This window comes from Natrix helvetica, assembly GCF_964273705.1.
Source record: "Natrix helvetica genome assembly, chromosome: 1".
Classification (NCBI taxonomy): Eukaryota; Metazoa; Chordata; class Lepidosauria; order Squamata; family Natricidae; genus Natrix; species Natrix helvetica.
The window spans coordinates 201062092-201083509 of record NC_138548.1 but is presented as its reverse complement, the minus strand read 5'-3'; the positions used below and the strand labels follow the sequence as shown (position 1 = coordinate 201083509).

Genomic DNA, 21418 nt, shown 5'->3' with positions numbered 1-21418 from the left:
CATGACAGATAACTAGCATTTTTTTGGGCTTTTGGATTGAAGATTTGTAAGAAGTAATTTCTACTGTTCAATTCCAAACTTCATTCCAGTGCAAGTCCAAATGCAAGATACTTCCAGCAAGTGTTCCAAAAGATTAGACAATTTGGATTATTGTCATAATAGAGAAAAACTTTCACAAGCAGATACGCACCTAGTCACCATGTGCTGTTCAGTGTAACAGCTGTGGAATTTTGGACAGTTTCAAAGGCATCCAGAAATAAAAGTGAGACAATTCAAAGAAAAACCAAGATAGATTAAAGGGGGAAAAAAACCTCGGCATTAAGAAGGAAAGAAGAGATATATGAATTTACATGCTCTAAAGAAAGTCATTCTCAGGTCATTTGATACTTTGATGGTAAATATTTTATTTGCAGTTCGCATAAGCCACATTATAAAAGTCCTTAGAATCATATCATAATATAAAAAAAAACAAATCAAAGGGATTCAGGTTTTTCTTTTATGGTAATCATTGATTTAAAAAGTAGCAAGCTTTCAGACTCCTGTGCTGTACAGATTGCTATTTTAATACAGAGGGGGAAAAATACATTAACATATTTTACAAGTTTGCAAAAAAGTGAAAGTAAATTTTGTTAAAGAATCTAAACTTGCTATAGGTACATCAATAAGGCATTTGACATAGTAAACCACAGCTTCTTGGTAAGAGAGAAAATGTCAGTTGGTCTTACCTGAGCTGCATGTCTCGAAGTTGGTGTGGGAGGAGTCACAACTGGGTATTAACACGGCCCAGTCGAAGAAGAGCCTGGGAAGGAAGGGAACAGGAAAACACACCAACTCCCTCCCTGGTCTCGGACTGACCAGTAACTAACCAAAGGCTCCCTCATGCGCAGGAGCGCACCGAACGGGTGGGAAGTGACTCCTCCCACGCCACCTTCAAGACATACAGTTCAGGTAAGACCAACTGACAGTCTCTGAAGTGAGGCGTGGGAGGAGTCACAACTGGGACATATCAAAGCTAGATGTCCATGGGAGGGATCATTGGGCCTGAGCCCCCCGAGTGTCCAGCACTCCCTGAAGAACCCTCCTACCAAAGGATGCCTCTGTGGAGGCATAAGCATCCAGTCGGTAGTGTCTAATGAAAAGGGAGGGCAAAGACCAGGCAGCCGCTCTACAGATATTCTCGATGAGTGCCTGGGTGGCCCAGGCCGCAGAGGTGGCAGCACTCTTGGTGGAATGTGCGGTGATGCCCTCTGGCACCGGGAACCGTCACGCCTCATAAGCCTTGGAGATGGCTAGCCTAATCCATCTGCTGATGGTGGCTGGAGATACCTTTGCTCCTCGGGTTGAGGGCTGGAAAGAGACGAAAAGCGCCTCCGACCGCTTGAGGACAGCCATGCGCTTCAGATAAATACGCAGTGCCCTTCTTACGTCCAGGTGGTGCCAGGACCTCTCCCTTTCCCTGGAAGGTGCCGGACAGAAGTACGGAAGAACTACCTCCTGAGCCCTATAGAAGGGGGAGTTGACCTTAGGCAGGAAGGTAGAATCAAGCCTGAGCACGACCCTGTTGTCATGAAAGGTACAGAGATCCGCCCTGGCAGACAGAGCGTTGAGCTCGGACACAGTCCTGGCAGAGGTAATTGCTACAAGGAAGACCACCTTGAGGGTCAAAAACTGTAAGCTCACCTCCCTCAGGGGCTCAAAAAGCACCTCTGTCAGCGCCTGGAGCACCGTGGGAAGGTCCCAGGTATGGAAACGGTGGACCACCGGGGGCCAGAGATTCGCTGCCCCTCTGAGGAACCTCTTTATAACTGGGTGCTGGGACAAGGATTGGGCGCCCACCCCTCCAAGGACCATGGCTAAGGCTGAGACCTGCCTACTGAGGGTACTGTGGGCCAGTCCGTTCTCCAAGCCATCCTGGAGAAAGTCCAGCACCTGAGGAACTGAGGCCGATGTCGGGTCTACCTGTGCAGACCGACACCAGGACGCAAAGGAGGCCCAGGTCACATCGTAGATGCAGGTGGTAGATCTCATTCTAGAAACCTCGATGGTCCTGATGACCCTGGCGGAGAATTGGGCCTCTCTTAGCTGCTCCTGCTCAAGCAACAAGCGGTCAAATGGAGCCATTCTGGGTCCGGGTGCTCCAGACTCCCCTGGTACAGATCAGAATGACCTCTGCTCTCTCTAGCACTAACTTTCTCAGAACCCCAGGAAGGAGGGGAAAGAGGGGGAAGGCGTAGAGAAGTCCTGATGGCCATCTGCAGCGCAGGGCATCAATGTCCACTGCCGAGTCAGGAACCGCGAGATGAACCTCGGAAGCTGGGCGTTTGACGGGGAGGTGAAGAGATCCATTGTCAGCCGACTAAACTCTGGCAAATCCACTCAAAGATGCTGGGATGAAGCTGCCACTCTCCGTGGTCTACTGTCTCTTTGCTGAGCCAGTCCGCCTGTTGATTTTCCACCCTGGAGATGTGTTCTGCCCGAATGGACAGGAGATTCCGTTCTGCCCAGTTCCCCAGCCACACTGCCTCATCGCGTAGTGTAATGGAATGAGTGCCACCCTGCTTGTTCATGTGGGCCTTGGCCGCCACGTTGTCCATCAGAACCAGGATGTGCTGTCTGGCGACCATTGCCTTGAAGCGCCGAAGAGCTAAGTGAATCGCACTGAGCTCCAGCCAGTTGATGTTCTTCCGTAGGTTCGCGGGTGTTCACCGGCCCTGAGCTAACTGGGACTCCAGGTGTGCCCCCCAACCTAACAGTCTTGCATCTGTCATTGGGACCAACCTGTCTGGTTCCCTGAACAGGGAGCCCTTGGCCAGTGCCGGAGACATCCACCAACGGTGGGAGAGAAGCAGCTGGGGCGTCACGAGGACCCTGAAGCTTGTGTTGCTCATCCCGTCCCTCTGGTGTGGAAGCAGGAACCACTGCAGTTCTCTGGGGTGAAGGCGAGCCCAGGGCACCATCCCGATGCAGGAGATGAACTTGCCGAGGAGCCTGGAAAGAAGAGCTATGGGAACAGAGCGAGTCTTGCAAATCTCTCGAATCAACTCCACAATACTGTCCCTACACTCCTGTGACAGAAACACCTCACACTCCACCGAGTCAATGATGGTCCCCAAATGTTGGAATCTGGTGGTGGGAACCAGGTAGCTTTTCTTGAGATTGATTGAGAACCCCAGGGTCCGCAAGGTGTTGATTGTGAGGCACAGATCCCCCTCGGCCTGGTCAGCAGATGTGGCTAGCATGAGGATGTCATCAAGGTAGCAATGTAACCGGACCGGGATGGCTCGGAGATGACCCGCTGCCATGGCTAGCCCCATATGAAAACCTAAGGAACCTACGGTGATCTGGGGCAATCATGATGTGGAGATAAGCCTCCATGAGATCAATGGAGGCTAAGAAGTCCCCCTGCCTGATCCCCTCCAGGATAGACTTGAGGGAGGCCATCTTAAATTTATGGTAGACAAGCCTGGAGTTTAACAACTTGAGGTCCAAGATAGCCGTCCACCCCCCTGAACTCTTGGGAACAATAAACAGGTTGGAATAAAATCCCCTTCTAGAGCCAACTCCACTGCTTTGATATCCAGCAGATGCCGGATGGCCTTGCGCTTGAGGGAACGCTTGACCGGGTTCTTGGAGGAGGGAAAGATCCAGAATCTATTTGGGGGATGGGAGCGGAACTCCAACGCTTGGACATAGAGGGGAAGACCTTGCGCTTGTTCTTGTCCTCAATGAGGATGGGATCCGGGGAAGCACCAAATAGCTTGTCTCCCGTGTACTTTGCCCCTGCCAAATGCCATTTCACCCGGGACTCAGCCTGCCAATTGCGCAGCCACAGCAAGCGTCTGGATGCCACAGAGGAGGACAACGCCCTGGAAGAATACTTAACTGCATCCAATGTGGTGTCAGCCGAAAACTGGGTGGCTGCCCAGTTTTGTATCCTGCAATAGCCGCACGTCACACACCGGAGTCCTATCCCGGAGTTGTTCCAGCCATAGCAGGGTAGATCTGTTAAAGAAAGAGGCTGTGGCAGCTGCTCTGATCGCCCACGTCACGGCCTGAAAGGTCTTGTGCAGGACAAGTTCCGCCTTCTTATCCTCCGCCTTCAGACAGTTGGAGATATCCCCCGTCATTGCTGCAGAGGAAGAGGCCAGACCAGCCATTGGAATATCCACGGAAGGAACCTGTAGGGCTTGGGCGAAGGTTGCATTAAGATTGTAAAACCTGCGATCATAGTTCCCTGGAGTGGGGAAGGTAGCAGGCTTAGCCCCCTGAGACTTAAGCACCTCCAGGAAGAGGTCTGGGGTAGGAATCTTCTCCTTCTCAACCTGAGGCCTGTGAAAAGGCCCCTTCTTGGTCTCCCCACTAGTGCTAGGTGTGGCAGCGACCTGGTTAGGATCTGGGGTACTGTCCAGATCTGCCGTGGCTTTGGCTTTGTGCAGCAAGGAGTTGAACAAAGCGGGAAAAGTCCCGTGATAGCAGGTGCCTCAGGAGCCTGAGAGACTTCGTCTTCGGAGAAGCCAATATCTTTCTGCTCCTCCTCTTCCAAACCAGACCCTTTGCTTAGCCGTTGAGGGGGAAGCTAATCTGTGCTCTCTGGTAGCCGCGGAACTGGGTTGGTCTGGATGACCTTGTGGGGTTCCACAAGAAGATTTTTGCCTAGACCCTTGAGATTGGTGTTGCAGACCCGTGGCAGAGCAATGGCTCGAGCAATAACATTCTGAAAAGTCTCAGAAACCTCTGGATAAGCCGGGGTGAGGTTGGGAGGCTCCAATACAGGCCTAGAGGCTGCAGATTGAGGTGCCAAACCTTGCCTGGTGGAGCTGACCGCCCTGCGGCCAAATGGATCCTCCAGGGCCCCAAATGAGCAGGCAATAGAGGGGGAGATAAGGGGCTACCCCCCTGACAGAACCACAGGGAGAGCCTGGAGAACCATATAGGACCTCAGCCAAGGGAGATGTCCTGCGGGGGGAATACGATCTGGATGGTGAAGGGCTGATGCTATCCCTGATCCGTCTGCCAGCCGCCCTGGTGATGTGAACCTCCTTGCTGGGAACCCCTTTCCTTGCAGACTTAGAGGTGCTTTTCTTAGAGGTGGACCTCCCTCTCGTTACTGGGTTAACCCCCCCGGGAGGTCCCCTCGCCCGGATCGGAATCACCTGGTGATCCAGGGGCAGCCAATCCCCCGCTCCTCGTGGCATCCGTCATCACGCCCCTACACCTCCTCTCTCGATTTCCACCAACCTAAGGACTTCTGCACGAATCGGAGCGCCTTCGGTCCAATGCGCTCTGCAGCCACGGCGGTGGTTTTTGAGCACCTGCAGCCTCTGTAACCGAAGCACCGATCCTTGCGCTCTGCCACATGCACCTCCAAACAATGGCCACCATCCAAGATCGTGACCGCTGACCACGCGGTCCGAACGCCTGAGCCAGCTCCGACTGAGCTGCTCTCTTCCAATCTGGTCCCGCAATCCCCTTCACTGAAACGGAATCGCGCGGTGCAGCACTCTGCAGCGCGCGGCCTGGAGCCCCCCCCCGACAACTGCCCAGCGGCTCGGGAGCTCCCCACTAGCGCAGCAAATCCAGCTTACAGAGGCGCAGGTGAGAGAGGTGGGAGAAATAAAGATTAAAAGGAAGGCACAAGTTAAGTAAAAGGAATTGTCTCGAACCAAATGGAGAGCCAGCAAAAAGAACTCCTTCTGGGTCGAAGACTGAGGTCAATCTGGAGTGTCAGGAATAGTAGTAGAGGGAGTGGCCTCAAATTCTACCTCAGTCTCCGGGCAAATGGGCCGTGTTAATACCCAGTTGTGACTCCTCCCACGCCTTACTTCGGAGACATGTGGGAGAGACAGCATCACCACCAGATAGATTTGTGAATGGATGACAATTCACGTTCAATGTGAGGTCCTCAATAAAACTACATCTACATGGAGGAAAGTATGCAAAAGGTTCTGTCTTAGGCCCAGGATTCCCCATCTTCATAAATTATTTAGATGAGGGGATAGAAGGGGAATTTATCGAATTTGCAGTCAACACCAAGCTGGCAGGATAACTAACACTTTCTGATAGGCTCAGAACAATCTTGACAGACTTGAACACTGGGTCCTATCCAACAAAATGCAATTCAATGGTAAGAAATGTACACTTAGGCAAGAAAAAAGCAAATGCACAGTTATATAATAGATGGCACAACAGCAGTAACTGTGAGAGAGATCTAAAAGTCCTGGTAGACAATCCCCTAAATGAGTCAGCACTGTGTTGCAGCTGCCAAAAAGCCAATGCAGTCCTAGGCTAGCACCATTTTATACTGCCTTAGTCAGATCACACTTGGACTACTGTGTCCAGTTTTGGTCACCATGATACAAAAAAGATGCTGAGATTCTAGAAAGACTGCAGAACAACAAACATTATTAGGGGACTAGAGGCTAAAGCATATGAAGAATGATTGCAGGAATTGGGTATGTCTACCTTAATGAAAAGAAAGAACGGGGTGAAATGATAGCAGTGTTCCAATTGAGCAGCAGTCACAAAGAACACGGGATTGACTTATTCTCTAGGACACTGATGGCGAACCTATGGCACGTGTGCCACAGGTGACATGCGGAGCCATTTGTCAGGGCACGCGAGGCGCTGCACTGTCAGCTGGTCAGCGCGTATGCGCACGCTGGCCAGCTGAGTTCACCCTTTTTTAAAGCCATTTTTCGCCCTCCCCAGGCTCCAGAGGCTTTATAGGAGCCTGGGGAGGGCAAAAAGAGCCTCCCCAACCCACCATCCGGAGGCTTCATGAGTTTCCGTGAAGCCTCCAAAGCGTAAAAAATCGGCCATACGGGCAAACCGTAAGTTCGGGAACAGACTTCCGGTTTGCTCGAAGGGTCATTTTGAGCGGTCCGAAGGCTTCAGGGACCATCCAGAGGCTTCCCTGAAGCCTTTGTAATGCTTAAAACGACCCTTTGAGCAAATCGGAAGTGACTTCCGGTTTGCTCGGAGGGTCATTTTGACTGCTCCGAAGGCTTCAGGAAGCCTCCTGAAGGTCCCTGAAGCCTCCGGAGGGCGTCCGGGGGGGCGGAGGAGGCTGTTTTCGCCCTCCCCAAGCTCCTATAAAGCCTCTGGAACCTGGGGAAGGCGAAAAAAGCATGTAAAATGGGGGGAGCGCCTGTAGTGCACGCATGCACACTGGGGGGGTGTCACGCATTGCATTATGGGTGCGGTACGCCCACACATGACCCCCCCCTGCGCTCCCCCCCACTTAAGGCACGCGAGCCAAAAAAGGTTCTCCATCGCTGCTCTAGGACACCAGAAGGCAGGACAAGAAATAATGGGTGAAAGCTTGTCAAAGAAAGATACAACCTAGAACTAAGGAGACATTTCCCAACAGCAAAAACAATCAATCAATGGAATAGTTTGTCTCCAGCACTTGTGGGTTCTCCATCACTGGAAGTTTTTAAAAAGAGACTGGACAGCCACTTGTATGAACTGGCATAGGATCTCCTGCTTGAGCAGGTGGCTGAACTACAAGACCTTACAATTCTGTTATTCTGTTATATAAAAGCACATGAAAGAATAAGTTACAGCAATAGTGCAGCCTTTTGCAACTTGCACTACATCAGCTGTTTTGATTGCAGAGGTTATGGGAGTATGTATATAATGCAAGCAAGTTGCTGAGGAATTATGCCTATAGTGACTGAGTTGAAGAAAAAAGGGGAAAATTGGAAAGTTATGTAGAACAGATGTTCATAGAAATAAGAAAACTGCCAGACCTACACTGTTGGGCAAGCTTTGGGTTAGTTAAATAATAATAGACTGAACAGAGAATCAGAAGTTTGCAGAAAGATGAAAAATAATTTCAATGGTCACTCTAAATATATTGTTTCATTCAAAAAACTTTATTAGAACATTCTGAGTAAATTATGTTCCAATTGAACAAAGCTCAACCTATTTCAAGAGAATCTTACTTCTTCATTTTGTGGGCTGTAACAGCTAAATGTTATTAGCATGGAATGTAAGGAACTGAAGCAAAAGGTAGATGTTTAATTATAAGAAAAGTGTTAAAAATTCTCACAGCAAACAATGGTAATATCAGTACAATTAAGACTATGTAAACATGGTATAGCATAATTAAACACTATATTCTATCAACAGTTTGATGCAGCTGGTCTGAGCATATGTATACAGTATGCTCAGAAGCTATAGCCACTAGAGTGCCACGAAAGTAAAGTATTATACTTTCTTTTGCAATCTGCCTGCAGAAAGAAACACAACATTGAATCCAGTAAAGAAGCAACAAACTTTAAAAAAATATAATAAAAAGGAAACGATCAAACTTGATAAAGTATTTAAGGGAAGAGAAAAAAGAACTCAATGTGATGGTGAACTATGGTGAACCAAATGTAATTTCCAATGATTCCATCAAGGAAATACATGGATAAACAAACATTCAGAACAACTAATATAAACAAATCCCTAAATCTAGCTACAAAACTGGTGGTATAATTCTTGAGTAACAATAATTTAGGGAGAGTTGGAAAAATAAGAGACACTAATCATAGAATAATAGAGTTGGAAGAGACCTTGGCGGTCTTCTTGTCCAACCTGCTGCTTGAGCCTAATCTTACCCATTCCTTGTCCTGCCCTCAGGTGCTTTGGAGAATAAGTCTACCTCCCCCTTCTCTGTGACAGCCCTTCAAATATTGGAAGACTGTTATCATGCCACTCCTATTCCTTCTCTATAATGCAGTAGACAATCCTGCAATCGTTCATTGTATGCTTTAGCCTCCAGATCCCTAATCATCTTTGTTGCTCTTCCCTGTACTCTTTCTAGTGTCTCAACATCTTTTTTGCATAGTGATGATTAGAAATGGGCTCAGTATTTCAAGCGTGGTCTGACCAGTGCACTATAAACAGAACTATAACTTTAATCTTTCTGAACACATTACAGGTAGTCCTCAATGTACAAACACAACAAAGCCTAATATTTATGTAGCTAAGTGAGACAGTTCTTGTGAGTTTTACTGCATTTTATGACATTTCTTGTCACAGTTGTTAAGTGGATCACTGCAATTGTTAATTTAAAATATGGTTAATTGTAACTAGTTTCTCCATTGACTTTGCTTGTCAGAAGGTTGCAAAAGAGGATCATGTGATTCCAGGACACTGCAACTGTCATAAATATGAACCAATTGCCAAGCATCTGAATTTTGATCATGTGACCATAAGGATGCTGAAATGGTTGAAAGGGAGAAAAATGGTTATAAGTCACTTTTTTCAGTACTGTTGTAACTTCAAACAGTCACTAAACAAATGGTTTAAGTCGGGGACTACCTGTAATATCAGTTACTCTTCCCTCCCCACCGGCCTGGATATTTTTTCTCAAACCTGACCATCGGAAATGATAAAAAGTCATTTTTTTAAAGAGCCACAAGTTTTAATCAGAACCAGATTGATAGAATTAGAATCTTTTTCAAGTTGCAGGGTATACTTAGTTCTCGTTTAGTGATTGCTTCATATAGCAACTATTTGCAGTTAAGACAATTATGAAATAGTAACTTTGCAACCAATTCTCACATTTACGACCTTCAGAGGTCTGTAAAACATAAGAAAAATAAGACCATAAACACAGTCGGTTTCATTTAGCGACCATTTAGTTTACGAATCAAGTTGTCAATCCCAATTGTTATTGCTAAAAAGGACTAGCTGTATTATTAGATTATTGTAATCTAACTCACTTTAAAGCCAGCAATAGAGAGAAAGATGCTTCCCTTTCACATGCACTCAAATATGGCAACTATTATTCTTGAATGGTAATTTCAAGACTCACAGTAAACATTGGAATTACAAATTCAAGAATAATAGTTGCTTATTTATTTTATTAAATGTATATGGTACCTATCTCGTTATGCAGAGCAAATAATATTACACTGTTTCTTAGTTCAAAAATGTAATCAGGGAGGCAGGGGTGGGTTCCGGCAGGCACGACTGCCATTTTGCTCATGTGTGCTTCGTAGGCACGGGCGCTTGATGCGTGCTGCGTGCACTTGCGCAGTGCAATTAAAATTGTTCTGTGCATACACAGAACCAAAAGACAAGATGGCAGCGCCTATGGCGCCAACCGAAGAATCAGTTCGGGGGCGTGGTAGGCCTGGTCAACGGTTCCAGCAACCCAGGCCACCAAACCACTACTGATTCGGCCGAACTGGTCCGAACCAGTAGGAACCCACCACTAAGAGAAGCAGTAGCAGCAAACAGTATAACAACACTGTTCTATTCCCTAGCCCCTTACTTCAATATCCATTTCACTGTGATCACCCCTCTGAAGTTATGGTTTGCTTTGTTTTGCTTCTTGAAAGGATAGCATGGTGATTACATATATGTAAACAATTCTTTTTCTCCCATCTTAACATTATTCAAGTGCTTAACTAAGGATGTTCTTAATGCTGCTCATGCAGATCCTCACAATCTAGTCATTCAAAGCATGGTTACACATTCTAAATTATTACATTTGTACCTTGCTATTGTTTTCAAAGTTGGATTAAGCTTGTGTCTTGGCTACTTTTGATAATGAGAGGCATATTTTTTTGAAATCTTCAGAAATTGGGGAATGGGAAAGTTCCAGATAGTAGAAGCAGGGAAGAGACTGAGCCCCATGTCCCTTTCTTGTGGGCTTCTTGTGGACACTTTCTCCACATGTATTTAATATCTACATGAAGCTAATGTGGGAAGTCATCTATAGATACAAGATCAGCATGTCCTTGAGATACTAATTACAGTGTTTGGAGACTATTATTAGATCTGGATAGAAAACAATAGGTTCAGATTCAGGCCTCCTAATTCCAAATATATTCCATCTTTGGTTCTAGTTGAGACCCTGTTCCCTCACAGTGTTAATTACATTGAAGTGGATCACAACTTGAAGAAGACAAAGCACATATGGGCAGGAAGGCTTCTTGTGTTCCTTGGTCACTTCTCACATGGCTGCTGCAATGCACTCTACATGGAAGACCACTTGGAAGCTGGTCCCGAATTCAGCAGCTTTGGTAATTATGATCATTCCTTGGTTCACCCATGCACTTCTTCAACTCTGAGAACTGTACTGGTTACTAGTGAGATGGAGTGCAAGATGCTGGTTGTCACCCTTCATGTCTCTAATGGCTGGGTGTCTGGGTGTGTTTGTGGTTTTAAGCACTCCGAAGGCTTCAGGGAAGCCTCCGGACAGTCCCTGAAGCCTTCGGAACGCTTAAAACCACCCTCCGAGCAACCCGGAAGTCACTTCCGGTTTGCTCAGAGGGTGGTTTTAAGCATTTCAAAGGCTTCAGGGAAGCCTCCGGATGGTCCCTGAAGCTTCCGGAGGGCCTCTGGGGGGGGAGGGGGAGGCTCTTTTCACCCTCCCCAGGCTCCTATAAAGCCTCTGGAGCCTGGGGAGGGTGAAAAATGGCTCTGCGTGCCACTTGTGGCACGCGTGCCATAGGTTCGCCATCACTGGAATAGCCCCTTGGATAATTTCTCACAAGGAAATTTATCAATAAGAACCATGGAAGTCAGTCTTTTCAATTGCTGCTATTTTGATTTTTATTTGTTGCTTTAAGCATGTTTGCAAATGATAGGCATTATAAGCCACTCAGAGTCAGCAATGATTTGAGTAATTTGTAAATCTAGTTAAATAATAAATTAAAAAAATAAGATTAAGATCTGAATAAATTCTATAAAAGTAGTGGAACTGTAATACTTTTACTCCTATTTTTATTGAACTTGTTTGAAAGTGTGTATTTCTAAATTTTTAAAGAGAATAGAACCCAAACTAAAATGTAAAACTATTTTTATCAATTTGAATTGTACTAAATCTTAACATCAAAGCTTCCTTACAACTTAAAATCAAGCATTTTTAGTTTCTACTTGATATAGCTGAAAAACAGGTATTTAAGTACAGGGATAATGTCTCTGGTGTTTAGTGAAAAACAGAGACACTATGTAGTCTACATGTTTTCTAGATCTTTATTAGATAGCCAATACTCACTTAGCAAATCCAATGAAGTCTTCATGGTTTGTATTGATATAGGACAGCTCTATGTCAATCAACAGGAGAATCTGAAAAAAGAATGACAAGAGTTTCTCAGTTGTAAGCAAAATAAATTAAAAACTAACCCATCTAATCTATTCTGCATTTAGAGAAGATCATCTATGGAGATTAACATTTATTTATTTATTTATTTATTTACATACAAACACAAATTTAAAGAACACCCAATTCCAACCAATACTGGATACTTAACAAAATAAAAGCCAGAACAATAAAATAAAGAAACAGACTGTATGAATGAAGAAAAACATACTGAACAGATTTTACAAGAATACAAATCTTACAGGAATCACCCACCACCCTACTCCAAGTTCTAGAATAGAGAATAGCCAGTTTCTCAGTACCTTCTCAATGTTAACAAGGTGGGAAACATATGAATCTCTGATAAAATGCTATTTTAGAGGTAGGCACTACCATAGAAAAGAAAGGATTCCAAAGCACCAATAGATAATATTGTTTAACTGAAGGGACCTGAAGTGTACCCACATTGCCAAATCTTACAGGATGGGCAGAAACAATAAGTGATAAATGGTCCCTAAAATAACCAGCCCATATGCCCTTTATTAGTACTAAATAGCACCTTGAATTGCACTTAAAGGCCACCTGGCACTAATACAGTTTATGGAGCAATGAAATCACATGGGCATACAGTGGCATGCCTATTATTGCTCAAGCTGCTATGATCTGGACCAGTTGCTTCTGCTAAGTGGTTTCCAACGGCAACTTCATACTAAACATAGTGCAATAGCCCATTCATGAGGTAAGTACGACTGATTTAGAGTCTGTGGGGATTTGGACTGGAAGAGCAGGCTTCAGCTCAACCCTGGCAATACGGTGGCTATGGGTTTTAAGACCTCCCTGCTTTTCCACTTTTAATTCTGAATGTAGTTGAATCAAGAATAGAGTTGGAAGCGAGTTTGGGGGTCTTCTAGTCTAGCCGCCTCCTCAAGCAGGAGATCCTATACCCATGATGGCGAACCTATGGCACGGGTGCCACAGGTGGCAAGCAGAGCCATTTCTTACAGCACATGAGGCGTTGCCCTGTTAGATGGTCAGTGCACATGTGCACGCTGGCCAGCTGATTTTGGCCTTCATTTTCGGCCATTTTTCACCCTCCGGAGGCATCTCTAAAGCTTCCGGAGGGCGAAAAACAACCCAACGCACAAACCAGAAGTTCGGGAATGGACTTCCGGTTTGCACGTTGGGCCGTTTTTCTCCCTCAGGAGGCTTCCCTGAAGGCTCCAATGGGAGAAAAACGGCCCTACGAGCAACCTGGAAGTTCAGGAACGGGCCATTTCCGGCCTCCAGAGGGCCTGTGGGAGGGTGGGGGAGGCCATTTTCGCCCTCCCCAGCTCCTAGAAAGCCTTTGGAGCCTGGGGAGGGTGAAAAAAAGGTCCACCATGCCATCGCGCACCAAAAGCAAGGGGAGGCGGGGGTTGCACGTACATGCGTGGGGAGAGGGGTCATGTGCGCATGCGCAGGGCACGCACATGTACGATCCACTCACGCTCCGCCCACTTTTGGCACATGATGGCAAAAAGGTTAGCCATCACTGTCTTATACCATTTCAGACAAATGATTGTCCAGTCGTTTCTTAAAACCCACCAGTGATGAAGCACTCACAATGTCTGAATACAAGCTGTTCCACTGATCAATTGTCCTCACTGTTAGGAAGTTTCTCCTTAATTCCAGGTTGCTTGATTAATTTCCATCCATTGTTTCTTGTCTTGCCCTCTGCTGCTTTGGAAAATAAATTGATCCCCTCCTCTTTGTGACAGCCTCTCAAATACTGGAATACTGCTATCATGTCCCCCCTAGTCCTTCTTTGCTCTAGACTAGCCAAACACAAATTCTGCAACCATTCTTCATATGTTTTAGACTCCAGGCCTTTAATCATCTTATTTGCTCTTCTTTGCGTTTTTTCCAAAGGCTCAACATCTTTTTTGTAATGGCGTGACCAACACTGGATGCAGTATTCCAGATATGGTCTTACTAAGGCTTTATAAAGTGGTACTAATACTTCACGTGACTTTGATTCTATGCCACTGTTTATACAACCAAGGATTGTATTAGCTTTTATGGTCGTTGCAGCACACTGCTGACTCGGGTTTAAGCAATCGTCCACTAAGATTCCAAGGTCTCTCTCAAAGTTACTGTTTTTGAGCCAGGTTTCACCTAATCTATACTTGTACCTTTGGTTTTTCCTGTCCAAGTGTAAAACCTTGCTTTTCTCCACATTAAATTTCATTTTGTATATGGTCCATTGTTCAAGTCTGTCAAGGTCTTTTGAAAACAGCAAAGTCTATATTTTGGACAGAGGGGACTGCTGGTTTGAAAGAGGGGGTCAAAGAGCCCATCTATGTCAAAATTGAACATCCCTCTCTTAAAAGAGGGGGAGGGATACGGCATCATCTATCTCCAGTCTACAACACAGTCCTTTAAACAGTTCCAAGAAGGCTCCACATCCATTTGCACTACTCAGGTGATTCTGAGGTCACAGATAAACCTCCAAGTTTGACTCTCAATGACTCTCTCAAACAATGCAAATGACCAGCTGTCTGCAAGGAATATAAATCCTTCCATTCCCCAACATCCTGTCAGAGCTGAAGAAGCTTGTTGGATGAGAAGCAAAACGACTTCAAAGAAAAACAAGAAAGTCCAGTTGCCTCTTGAAAAAGCACCTTTGAGATATCCTACTAATCTTATACTGGTTTGCTGAAAAAAATCTTTTAAAAAGATCCTAATCTGAGCATGCATTTTTCTCTACTACTGCAGTTCCTAAAAAGGACTACAGGAGAAAATGCAGAGAGCTGGTCTAATCCATTTTTTAAAAGTTGTGGCTTCAAATCCTGTGGGTATTCAATATTATCCACATTTATAGAAGTACTATAAATCCTACTCCATAGCCCTAGTCCAGTGTTTCACAATTGTTAAGCATGCTGAGGAGTTGGTCCACACATCAAAGTTGCTGAGATGAAATTGCTAATCTAACAGTAATTTCATCTCACTACAAATATTGAGAAACCAAGGAAGGGTTCATTTTGTTTTAAGAACTACCTTTTCAATTCTAATCCTTCTATTCTTGGCCAGTCCAAAAGGTTATCTAAAAGATAAGGAAGCCGACTGTTTACCTGGTCTTTAGTTTTTCCTTCACGTTCTCTGATGTACGTAGTAACAATTCTCTCTGTCTCTTCTCGCAACCTGGGATAGGAACCAAGCTAAGGACAATAGGATGAGACATCAGATCTCTGCAGCTTTAAGCACTATTTACACAGACATACAAGAAAAAAGGAAGATCTGGGTGGGCTGTTTCCCTGTTTTATCACTAGGGAAGGATTCATTTACCTAATAAAAGAAATTTATTTTTGCCAATTTAGAACAGATCTATTTTAATTTATTAATCTATTTTGACATAACATTAACCTAATACTCCCCCAATGAACTTCTGGGAAATAGCCCGAGATCCTTCAGGGGTTTAGTAGAAAAAAGGAGCAAACAGAAGACTGGCTTCTTAATATCACGGGGAGCTGATTGTTCTCTTAGACAGAGTTGTTCATTAAATATTGTATATATTCCAAAGCATCTTTCATGATATATACGTTTAATATAGAGACAAAGGAAGTCATGTAAAATGTTCCTTTAGTTCCATTTCAAATCGAATACAACTATAGTTGCTGTGATCCAAGACACAGCATTACTTTAGGACCCAATTGTATAGCTTGATCCATGTGCAATAAACTACAGGAAAGGAACTTATATCTCAATTAATCAAATGAGTAACTGACCCAAATGAGTAAAAAGAACTAAGCTAATAATTAACTAAAAGAATGGAACTTCATGTAGTATCCATTGCTTCTTATTTGAATACATTCAGGCTTTCATTTCATATCATATGAAGCCATACTCCTGAAGTGTTATCAAGAGTTAGGGAGATAGCAGAAAAGTGGAAAAAAAGAGTATAGACCCATTACCTTCTCTGAACACTTTTTAATGACCATGGCCAGCTCTGAGACCACCAGATCAACACACTTCAAACTGGGCTCTTTGAGCTTTATAATCTGTTTTTTCACTATTGCTTCAAAAGCCATATCAGGTGTGAAGAGCCCCGTCCTGTGCCATGCAGAAAGTATGAACACAAAGGAGAGATTCCGAAGAATAGAGGAAAAATGACAGAGAGGGAAAAAGAGATTAAAAAGGTTAGTGGTGTGCAAAATGAAAAAGCAGCAGCACTTCCTCAAGAAGATCCTTCTTTGAATTGTCAAAATGAGCAGTTCCCTTCCAAAATCTTTCAAAAATTATGCTCCTCGGCAGCCTCAGACAGGATTCAAATCCTGCAGCAAATGGACTGTAATCCAACTGGCTCATTCTTGTAAAGTATTTTATGTGATAATAGGTCTTCAGCAAAGGCATGGAAGTCCATCTGTTACTTGCTATCTTCAAAACTCATGAAAACTGTTTTAGTACAGTGGCAGGGAAGGAGTTATGGCTGCTTCTCTGTGTGCCTACAGCTAGCCTACTGGTCTAGAGCACTCCCGAGGGCTAGATGTGGCCTGCGGGGTACTTAGATCTGGCCTGTGGGGCTGCCCTTGAAACAATGAAGGACTGGCCCACAGTGCCTCTGCCAGAGAAAAATGAGCTCGGGAGCGCCGTGGCCAATCCTCCTGAGCTACATTTCCGCTGGCAGAGGGTTGTAGGAGGCCATTGCAGTCAAAAACAGAGTATGTGAGGGCCATGGGTGCCCCTCCTGATCTCCGTTTTCACTGGCAGAGGGTTGCAGGAGGCCATTGCAGCCAAAAACAGAGCTCGGGAGTCAGTTTTCGCTGGCAGAATACTCAGGTCACCACAGTTGCCCCCAATACGAGTGACGTCCAGCTAGCCATGCCCACCCTGGCCCCCTGAGGTCAAACACAACCCTGATGTGGCCCTCCATGAAGTTGAGTTTGATCTAGAGCATAATCAGCCAACTTGGGCACATGGGTTACAAGCACAAATATAAACATAGAAAAGAGCAGAAAGGCTTCTTATGTCAGAAGCATATTTTTTAAGTATTTCTTCACCGAAGAGCTGTGCTAGAATCAACTTTTCATCTCAAAAGACTAGACTCAAACTTCCTTCAAACATTGTGCTCTGCACAGAGTAATAGCATGCAAGGTTTGACTTGTGGTTGGCTGCCAATGTCTGAAAGCCATTTACCTAGCAGGCATCTAGGGCAAATAGGGGTGGGAGGGGGGAAGAAGGGCTTTGGTGATGATTGCCACTTTTAATAAATAGAATTATTGACTTTCCACTTCTGGAATAGATAATTAGCATCATTACTGGAGCATGGAATTGAGTTATTGTTTGTCTGAAAGACACAAGACTCACATAACTTACTGCTTTTCAATATCTACATGTATTCTCCATGTCAATGAAAATATTTGTGTAACACATATGTTTTTTATATGCAAAGCAAATGGTTTACTAAGAAAATTCCAGTACAGTATATAGGTCCTTATATACATGATGGCTGTATCAGTAAACAAGAGACCTTTTTCAGAAATCAGCACTTCAACTGCATTTCAGTGGTCACTGTTTGCACAGAACAAAGCCCAACAATTATTTTTGGCTATTTAAGTTAAAAGAAATGCCACTACTAAAAAAATGGAACTAGTAACCTATTCCTCTTTGCAGTAGCAATTACATGTAGTCCTATTTTATCATTCTTATCATCTCTTCCTCTGTCATCTTTCCAGTACCTGTTTTCAGATTAATAAGTTATTTCTATAACATTAAAAAGGGACATGGTGGCTCAGTGGCTAAGACGCTCAGCTTGTCGATTGAAAGGTCGGCAGTTCAGCGGTTCAAATCCCTAGTGCCGCATAATGGAGTGAGCTCCTGTTACTTGTCCCAGCTTCTGCCAACCTAGCAGTTCGAAAGCACATAAATAATGCAAGTAGAAAAATAGGGACCACCTTTGGTGGGAAGATAACAGCGTTCCGTGTGCCTTTGGCGTTTAGTCATGCCAGCCACATGACCAAGGAGACATCTTCATACAGTGCTGGCTCTTCGGCTTTGAAATGGAGACAAGCACTGCCCCCTAGAGTCAGGAATGTATGTGTGAGGGGAACTTTTACCTTTTATAACATAAAAATATCCTATATTCTATTTTTGGGGAAAGACTTCTGTAATGAGTCATTTGGTATCTCAGTACATACTAGCTCAGTGATGGCGAACCTATGGCACGTATGTGCGCGCTGGCCAGCTGAGTTCACCCTTTTTTAAAGCCATTTTTCGCCCTCCCCAGGCTCCAGAGGCTTTATAGGAGCCTGGGGAGGGTGAAAAAGAGCCTCCCACCCCCCCCGGAGGCCCTCCGGAGGCTTCATGAGCTTCCCTGATGCCTTCGGAGTGCTCAAAACGATCCTCCGAGCAAACTGGAAGTCTTCCTGTTTGCTCGGAGGATCGTTTTGAGCGTTCCGAAGCCTTCAGGGACCATCCGGAGGCTTCCCTGAAGCCTTCGGAACACTTAAAATGACCCTCTGAGCAACCCGGAAGTCACTTCCGGTTTGCTCGGAGGGTCGTTTTGAGCACTCCGAAAGCGTCAGGGAAGCCTCTGGACGGTCCTTGAAGCCTTCGGAGCGCTCAAAACGACCCTCCCGGTTTGCTCGGTTTGCTCGGAGGGTCGTTTTGAGCGCTCCGAAGGCTTCAGGGACCGTCCAGAGGCTTCTCTGACGCCTCCGGAGGGCATCCGGGGGGGGCAGGGGAGGCTGTTTTCGCCCTCCCCAGGCTCCTATAAAGCCTCTGGAGCCTCGGGAGGGCGAAAAAAGCATGTAAAATGGGGGGGAAGCGCCTGTAGTGCATGCCTGGGCACTGGGGGGTCACGCATTGAATTATGGGTGCGGCACGCCCGCACACGACCCCCCTGCGCTCCCCCACTTATGGCACGCGAGCCAAAAAAGGTTCGCCATCGCTGTACTAGCTGGACAACTACTATTGTAAAAACCTTGCATGGTATGGGTCCAGCTTACTTGACCCGCTGGAACGGGCCTGTCCACCTACAATGGCAGAGGAGGCCTGCTTCAGGCCCTATCAGTCAAGGAATTCTATCTGGGGGGATTCAGGAAAAGGACTTTCTCGGCCATTGCTCCTGCCCTTTGAAACACCTTATCCGTCGAGATGAGATTGGCTCCAACCCTTCTGACCTTCCACAAGAGCTGGAAGACCTGGTTCTGCCAGATTGCTTGGGGCACCAATGGAGGAGCATCACACTGAAAGTGATTAATTAATTAAGAGGCACTCCCACCTCCATGCATTCTGCTCCCTCCCTCCTCATCTTTTAACTATAATTTTAATTATGATTTTATTTTTATTATTATTTTCATGTCATTGTTCTAGAAATATTTACAGTATCTGTTAGGATTTTAATGTTTTAATGCTGTAAGCTTCCCAGAGTTGTTTCGATATCAGATGGGCAGCAAATAAATTTAACAGACTAACAGACAGACAACCAGAAATCCTGTTGCATCTGAGTAAGTGGGACTTGAAGGACCTTGGACAGCAAGTGCTGGCTTCTTCACAATGTATCAACAAAAGTTCAATTCCTCAGCCAGAAATAGATTTAATCAATCACATACAGCACTGCAACGTCAAGCAATGTAAACTACTCTTCATAGAGTGTTCTTTAGCACTTTGCTAATTATAAAAAAATATCAAGAAGATACACAGACAATGAGATCCTGAAATCTTAGTTTGGATAGCCTGCTTTTGATTATATAAAAATATAATCAGAGAGAAGTCAGTTTCCTGACAAATCAGGTTTTTAAATATATGGCTAAGCCAATTATACTGGAATGATGGAATTTGAATGAGACTTTTAGATCGGAGACAATGCATTACTTCAGCCAATGTAGTTAAAGTTAAACTGCTAAAACAACTTTAGCTTTATTGGCCCGGTTGCTATGAAAGAAATTCAGAGAGAGTGGTTGAAATGGCAGATCATAGAAGCCATGCACTTAATAGAAAGCCAGGATCCAAGAGGAAATCTGCTCACTAGTTTGAACAACCTCCAGACAGCTCACAAATGCTTCTGTTTGAGATCAAAGGATGAAAACAAGAGAGAGCTAAGGCTAACTGAAATGTGATACCAAGATTGTTGTCTGGACTACATAAAGCCATATTTATGCATTTTATAAAAATATAGGGAACAGGACAATCTCAACTTTAACCAATCAAGGTTTTAGAAGAAGTTTGCAGCAATGCCTGGAGGTTGTATTTGGCAAGTTAGGAAAAATAGAATAGTACAAGTTTTAGGTTTCCCAACTCAGTCAAGTAAGAGCTACAATAGCTAGTTCAATACCTTACTGGTACACTGCCTAACTGTATTGATTAATTCCTGAATAACCAAGTCGACACACTTCAAACAAGGCTCTTTCAGCTTCACCACCTGCTTTTTCACAATGGCTTCAAATGCCAAGTCTGGTGTGAACAGTCCCGTCCTATATCAACACAGGGAGGATAGAAGAGCATAGACACAGCAGAGAAAAAACAAGTGGGGAGGGGGGAAAAAGAGGTTTAAAGATGGGCAACATTCCAGAACACAATACCCTCCCTTAGCAAGACGGCTTTTCTGTGGCAACAAGCCTCTCCTTTTGCTAGCAATGTTAGTTAAATAATATAGGAATGGAACAAGGACTTCATAAAATAAAGATTATTATAGAAAGAGATAAGAACTGTCATATTTGTTGTTGAAAGGTATTTTGCAAATTGAATTTGTAATATGCTTGTTCATAATGTTTTTTACAATATCTTTGAATATTAGAAAGGAATTGCCAACATTATGTATTTTAGGAGAAATTTTTTTCCTTTATTAATTAGTTATCAGAGAATTAGAATGTGGAAGTGTGAAAAACAGCTAGCTACCAAATAGATCACAATGGATACTCTTGCTGGATCAGGGGAAAACTGTTCTGGAAGCTAGGAATAACAGGAAATAATAACTTAGTTTTCTTGTGTATTAGCAAGAATCACCTAACCTATGCATCCCAACTATAGCTTATTCTTTTAAAAAATCATTCCAGAGTAGCCATCTAAACCAATATAATCTCAACAATCAACATATTTTTCTATCACTTACATCTTCATTTGCAGTATAAACAAAATAAAAAATGTATAGAGGGGAGGGAATCATCACATAAATACTGTGCCATTCCCCTTGTCCTCCTATTATAACAGAAATTAAAAAAACTTCTCAATAGATTTACAATTTAATGTCCTAAGCTTTTTTCATCCTCCGCACTAGCTGAAATTAATTAACAGGAAGATGCTGTAATTTAGATTTGTGAATCTCTAGTCATGCCAATATGATAATCATAATCATCA

At 44.4% G+C, this 21418-nt stretch overlaps 1 protein-coding gene across 7 annotated transcripts in view; it reads right to left on the bottom strand.

The window, feature by feature from the left end:
• The window catches only part of DNM2 (dynamin 2), a 106559-nt gene that overhangs the window by 39920 nt on the left and 45221 nt on the right, over positions 1 to 21418 (bottom strand). For 5 of the 7 annotated variants that reach the window (XR_014176136.1, XM_081961821.1, XM_081961819.1 and 2 more), the window contains exons 10-12: positions 20397 to 20535; positions 15196 to 15282; positions 12002 to 12072 (exon numbers count right to left, since the gene is read on the bottom strand). Coding sequence is in view for 6 of the 7 variants with exons in the window: in XM_081961821.1 (XP_081817947.1) it covers positions 12002 to 12072; positions 15196 to 15282; positions 20397 to 20535 (297 nt within the window). In the remaining variant the exon portion in view is untranslated. Of the gene's footprint in view, positions 1 to 12001; positions 12073 to 15195; positions 15283 to 16035; positions 16175 to 20396; positions 20536 to 21418 lie in introns of all 7 variants that reach the window. The other 2 variants (XM_081961820.1, XM_081961823.1) reach the window with 1 other exon arrangement.